At 43.3% G+C, this 6,807-nt stretch overlaps 1 protein-coding gene across 1 annotated transcript; it reads left to right on the top strand.

Annotated features, from left to right (window-relative positions):
- Positions 1-745: 745 nt before the first annotated feature.
- Positions 746-6,114, top strand: LOC306971961 (uncharacterized protein; the record flags this gene model as incomplete). Its single annotated transcript, XM_079568404.1, has 3 exons — positions 746-786; positions 1,678-2,832; positions 4,526-6,114. Coding segments are annotated over exons 1-3 (2,745 nt in total). The 5' UTR covers positions 746-785.
- Between the last annotated feature and the right edge of the window lie 693 nt (positions 6,115-6,807).

The raw sequence follows: 6,807 nt of genomic DNA, 5'->3' as shown, positions 1-6,807 counted from the left end.
GGAGCGTTTGCTGCTGGAGCGTTTGGAGCGTTTGCTGCTGGAGCGTTTGCTGCTGGAGCGTTTGCTGCTGGAGCGTTTGCTGCTGGAGCGTTTGGAGCGTTTGCTGCTGGAGCGTTTGCTGCTGGAGCGTTTGCTGCTGGAGCGTTTGTTGCTGGAGCGTTTGCTGCTGGAGCGTTTGGAGCGTTTGCTGCTGGAGCGTTTGCTGCTGGAGCGTTTGCTGCTGGAGCGTTTGCTGCTGGAGCGTTTGGAGCGTTTGCTGCTGGAGCGTTTGTTGCTGGAGCGTTTGGAGCGTTTGTTGCTGGAGCGTTTGGAGCGTTTGCTGCTGGAGCGTTTGCTGCTGGAGCGTTTGCTGCTGGAGCGTTTGGAGCGTTTGCTGCTGGAGCGTTTGGAGCGTTTGTTGCTGGAGCGTTTGGAGCGTTTGCTGCTGAGCGTTTGCTGCTGGAGCGTTTGCTGCTGGAGCGTTTGGAGCGTTTGCTGCTGGAGCGTTTGGAGCGTTTGTTGCTGGAGCGTTTGGAGCGTTTGCTGCTGGAGCGTTTGGAGCGTTTGTTGCTGGAGCGTTTGCTGCTGGAGCGTTTGGAGCGTTTGCTGCTGGAGCGTTTGCTGCTGGAGCGTTTGCTGCTGGAGCGTTTGTAGGCAGAGGCTGGAGACACAGTTGAAGACCTCTGGGACGTTCTTGTGTTGCAGGTGAGAGCTGCTCCAGGAGCTCAGTGAGGTCCTGCTCTGGAGGAGAATCTTCTGATTCCCACAGGGAGCGCAGAAGCAGCTATGAAGTCAATCCACCCTACAGTAAGTTACTGCAGATAAAATCATGTAAGTTTCAATATTTTTAAAGAGGAAAAAGTACTTGAAGAAAAATATCACTCGAGTACTGAGAAAGTGAGTTGTTTTTAAATCTAATGCTTCAGCGTTTGCATATTTGTTACACAAATTATTCTATTATTTTTCAAAAAAATAGAAAAGTGAAAAGTGGGCGTGTAGGAATGTTCTAAAGGCAATTTAATAACTCAGAAAACTGCTGATCCTTATGCCCACTGTCTGCTACCTATGTGTGAACGTTCAGTAAAACATTGTAAAAGTGTAGTAGTACTTTCCCGAGGCCCTGTATTTAAAAGTAGCTTATTGGGTAAAACAGGTTGGAGACGCCTGGTGTAAGGAATGTCTCCTCATGGTTCAGGATCTGTCCACTCAAAGTCAAGGTCAGTCTAATCGCAAACACATTTGATCAATCCAGTATCATCCAGATGAAACCGGCCTTTTGCAGGTCCAAACCCGGTCTCACATTGCTGTTTACGCAACTTTTACTAAACGATGACATCACAGCGTCCGTGATCCATCCATCTTTGGAATAAGCCACAGGTGACAGTAGAATAACCTTTTGGACTGACAGTAAAAGTCCAGTCACTGACAGGCTTTTCTTTAGTTCGTTTTATCTGAAGAATTAACTCTGTGAAATATAAAAAGTAAAAATGAAACAGATTCATAGTTTCAAACATTTACAGTACATCACTATCTCTGTCTTGTTCTGTTTCCTCTGCCACAGCGCCTCACACAGGCCTGGTGGAGGAATCACAGCAGACAGGACTGGCTCCGTGTTTATAGAGAATCTTTCTGAAATTAGAAGCGTTTTGTCTTTGTCTTCATGTGGATACAATCTCAGAATGTTTTTTGTCGTTCCAGTGTCTGGGCTGAATGTGATTCTTCTGGGAAACAGCTTGAGTCTGAAGAACTTTGTGGGGAAACTCCTGTTGATAAATACAGAGATTGAACCTGAAAACGTTCACACTTACAAAGGAAAGATGGATAAGCAGCCACTCACTGTGCTCATGACTCCAGATCTGCATGAAAACAACAGAGAGGAGCTGATAGACTCCACTAAAACGCAGAGGGGGCCTCGTGTGTTCCTGCTGGTTCTACAGCCTGAACAATTCTCCGAGGAACACAAAGACAGACTCCAGTCAGTCCTGGAGAGCTGCAGTGACAAGGCCTTCAGCCAGTCAATGGTGCTCATCTCCACGGGACAAGCAGAAAGACCAGGGATCATGAAGAAAGTGTTTCCTTATGTCCCGAATACAGATCCGCGGGTTCATGACCGACATGTCAGGGACATGATCATCAAATGTAAATACAGATATCTTTACATTAATGACACTGAAGATGATCTGAACCAAACACAATTCAAACGCCAAGAGCTGAATACAAGAATCAGTCAAATATTTAAAAAGAACAGAGAGAAGTACCCTGAAGAGAAGACCCTGAACCTGGTTCTGTTTGGAAGAGCTGGAGCAGAGAAGAGCTCCGTGTTAGAGTCCATAACAGGACAGAGCAGTGAGCGTCTGAGCCAAGAGCCATGCAAGAAGCACCTGGTGGAGAGGTGTGGGCGGTGGGTGTCAGTGCTGGAGCTGCCTTCTCTGTCTGGGTCTGATAAACCTGTGGAGGAGGTGATGGAGCAGTGTCTGTCCCTCTGTGGTCCTCAGGGCGTCCAGGCCTTCCTCCTGGTTCTACCTCTGGGTCATTTTACAGACGAAGACAAGTCTGAGCTGAGGAACATCCAGGAAATGTTCAGCTCTGCTGTCTGTCCCTTCACGATGGTCCTCTTCACTGTGGACTCAGAGCCTTCTGCTCCAGTGAGCAGAGACCTCCAGGAGCAGTGTCAGCACTTTGGAGGAGGACATCTGACTTTCAACACCAGGGGGCAGCACCAGGTGGCTCTGCTGTTGGATTCTGTGGAGAAATTAAGGGCTAAGAATAAACCTGACAGTTACACAACAAAGACACTGATCCAAGGCTATAGAAGGATGGTCACGGCTCAAACACCACAGGTTCACGTCAGCGGTGAGTCCAAGTTATAAATACTTTAACAAAGGTCAACGTGATGCTCATCATCGGCCGCGACGCTTTGAGACAAACGTCCTGTAAGTTAGAAAAGCCTGGTTTACATGGGAGGATTTCAAACCTGCAGAGAGACCACACACACACGGGGATAAAACACAGAGCTGAGAGCGAACATGGGACCACGGACAGCAGCCGGCGCGGCCACACGGACAGAAGCCGCATATTCAGAAACACAGAAATAACAACAGAAACACAGAAAAAACAACAGAAACACAGAAATAACAACATCAATGCCGACCACGTAGTGATGGATCACCATCTTGGTCTGTACAAAAAAACCTGAGCAAAAAATACAAATGTATTTCATCCAAAACAAAGTGACCTAGTTACCCCCCATTCATAAACCTGTGAAGGACCACCTATTTTGATGTCCTCTCGCCTGGCTAAACTAAACAGTCACCTCTCCATATTAAAATTACTGTGAAAACTACAGACTTTGTCCACATTGATGTGAACCATCATAGGAATCAGGACAAGAAGCAGCTTCTTTGTACATTTAGAATTTAGGACATTGTGACAAAAACATGTAAAAAGGTTCTTTAGTTATAAAATGTATAAAGATATAGCTTTTTTATATATCGAAAATTACACAAAAACTGAAATGTCTTTCCTGAAAATATACTTCATAGCACACACTCCACATTGAGTACAGTGTTGACCCTACTGGTGCTCAGCATGTGGGAAACGGCTCCTTTTGAAGAGAATAGTCATTAGGATTAAGGGAACAGAACTGGAATTGCCAAAAAGTTTGTTTACAAGAAGATTCTCTCTTTTATGGAGTATTTATAGGTAATTTCTGACCGTGGAAATTGAAAATAATGAGCCAAATTTTCCGAAGAGTATTTTGTTGAAATATTTGTTGAATTATATTTTACTTGAGTATTTTGGACCAAAAAAATCCAGTCGACCTATGATTGGACCACAAATAATTTAATATGGATAAGAAATGCTTAATTTTAATGCTCGATTTTCATGTTTTTTTAAAAATTTTCTGTCCTTAATGAATGTTTTGATTGATGTGATGGTGCTTTAGGACTGAAATAGATGTTTTGGGGAGAAGTGCCTGTTTAAATATCGGTGCCACATGTTTATATTGGTCGAAATATAATTTGCCTAAATAATGTATGCAAGTCAATGGACCTGGAGTCAGTCCCGGATCAGGGACGGCGGGTCCTGAACAGGTTAAAGCAATAGATGCTCCTCCTGTGAAAACACTGGGTGCAATAAAACGGACCAAGCTGGTTTTCTAAAAAAAAAAGAAAAGTCTAAATCTGGTAGTAATGACGGCCTGTTAGCGTTGGAGCTGCGCGGCTGTGACCGAGCTACACCTCACAAACCAGCCGAGTCTACAGTGAAGATCCCGCCCTTATGCCCTTTTTAGGAGCTGGGGAGGAGTTTGAGACAATTAGACCTCGATGTCGGAGTGAGAGGTGTCGAAGAGGCAGCATGTCACCCCACATTTGTGTTCCCCAAATGATGTTTGTGGCTTTCAGGTGTTTTCTTTCTGATGGAGTTTAGAGTTGGGTGGATCTTTTCCATGTTTGTTCTGTTGGCCGATACAAAGCCATTGATTGATTGATTTGATGGATTCATTAGTTCACCTTCATCCTTTAACATCTGGATGTTTTTGCAGGTTCTGAAGCGTCGGACTGTCTGAGGATTACACTGCTGGGAAAAACTGGCTGTGGAAAGAGCTCCTCTGGAAACACCATCCTGGGGAGACCTGAATTCGAGGCCTACTTGAATTTCTCATCTGTGACTCAGAGCTGTGCCAAAGCAGAGGCTGAAGTGGACGGGCAGCGCGTGGTTGTGGTGGACACTCCGGGTTTGTTTGATGACAGAATACACCATGAGGAAATCATGGATGAAATGACTAAATGTGTCAGTCTCTTGGCTCCGGGGCCACACGTCATTCTGCTGGTGCTGCAGATCGGACGGTTTTCAACACAGGAACAGGAGGTAATCGAGCTCATAAAGAAAGCATTTGGGAAAGAGTCACAGAAATTCACAATGATTCTTTTCACATACGGAGATGGTCTGAAAGGTTCTTTTGAAACGTTCTTAGAGCAGAGCAACTGCAGCTCCCTGAAGAAGCTCCTCTCTGACCACGCAAACCGCTTCCACGTGTTCAATAACAACGATACAGAAAATGTTTCTCAGGTGAAAGAGCTGATAAAAAAGATCAACCTCATGGTGCAGGAGAACGGAGGCGGCTGCTACAACAACGACATGTTCCAGAACGCAGAGGCCACGATCAGGAAAGAGATGGAGAGAATCATGAGGGAGAGGGAGGAGGAGATGAGGAGAGAGAGGGAGGAAATGGAGACAAAATACCTGCAGAAAATGGAAGAGATTAAACAGGAAATGGATAAACAAAAAGAACAAACGGAGACTGAAATAAAAAAGAGGGAACAGGAGCTCAGAGAAAAGGAGGAAAAGATTGTAAAGGAAGGGGAGCTGCGTAAGAAAGAACAGGAAGAGAGAAACGAAGAAGAGCGAAAGTGGAGGGAACGGGAGGAACGTCAGCGCCAGCAATGGGAACGACAACAAAAAGAGCTGGAGGAAAAAATTAAATTGGAATCAAAGTCTAAAGATGCAATTGTCCAAAAACTCCAGAAGAGCTGGAGAAAGATGGAGAAGAAGATAGAGAAGTGGGAAAACGAAAGGCAGGAGTGGTGGCGACAAAGAAAAGAGGATGATGAAGAGAAGAATCTAAAACTTCAAAACCTCAAGGATGAATATGACAGACAAAAGAGAGCAGATCAAGAGCAGCGACAAGAAGAAGACAAGCTCAGGAAACAACAAGAGGAAGAGAAAATGAGGGAGTTAGAGAACAACCATAAGAGGGAAATAGAAGACAGTAAAAGCAAGGCTGAAAACGAGGCCAGAAGAGAAGCTGAACAAGAATTCCAAAAGCAAGAGAAGCAAAAGCTGGAGCAGCACAGGAAAAACATCAATGATTTGGTGAGGTGTATATGTAAAAAAAAGAATAATGTGACAATGATTAATGAAAAGTTAAAAGAGCATGAGAACCAAATGAGTAAAGAGACAGATGAAAAGAGAAAAGAAGCAATGCTGAAAGGGCAAGAGAAAGAGCTCAGTGAACTCATACAGAAAATGTTAGGGGAAGAGGACCCGTCAAAAATGTCTGCAGTGCTTCAATGGGTGACTTATTGTTCGTTTCCTCTACTTGTAACTGCCATTATAGCTCGGAAGTTCTAAAACCAGCAGATGGGGTACAGGATGAGGTACAAGTGCCTGTGGCCTGGAAGGTTCTGTCGTCATCTTCAAACTCCGTATCCCGCATGGTTATTGCTATTTGTTTTTTCCATCTGTGGTCCCATGTGCATCCTAAATGAATTTTCCATCATTTTGTTCAAACAGACTTTTCTGCTCTATTTTAAAGATGATGAAAAAACAGGTCCAACAAGACGACAACAGAATCTATATTATGAAATGCAAATTCTCCGGCTCCAGAGACGGACAAAGGAGGATTGTGTGGAAGGTTCTGTCCACAACATTCTTTTTAAAGAAAGCTTTTAATTGTTGATGTTTTTAAATGTGTGTGTTTTCTTGTCGCCTCTGAGATTCACTGAATGAAAATTGTGTTACAAATAAAATGTATTATTATGATTAATGATTTTTGAAACTTTTTAAGAAATCCGACTTTCACTTTCAGCGTCTGGACCTGAGGCCGTGCTCGGTCATGTGGTCATGATGTAAATCTGTTTTAATCTGTCGTCATCTAATCTGGCAAACATAAAGTTACATAAAGCTGTATATTATATATATATATATATATATATATATATATATATATATATATATATGTATATATATATATATATATATATGTATATATAATATATATTATATAATATTAACATATTTTCAAATTTGAATTAAACATTCCGA

Source organism: Gobius niger (genome assembly GCF_951799975.1).
Source record: "Gobius niger genome assembly, chromosome: 12".
NCBI classification, from domain to species: Eukaryota; Metazoa; Chordata; class Actinopteri; order Gobiiformes; family Gobiidae; genus Gobius; species Gobius niger.
The sequence above is the reverse complement of the archived record's forward strand: the minus strand, read 5'-3'. Positions and strand labels throughout refer to the sequence as shown.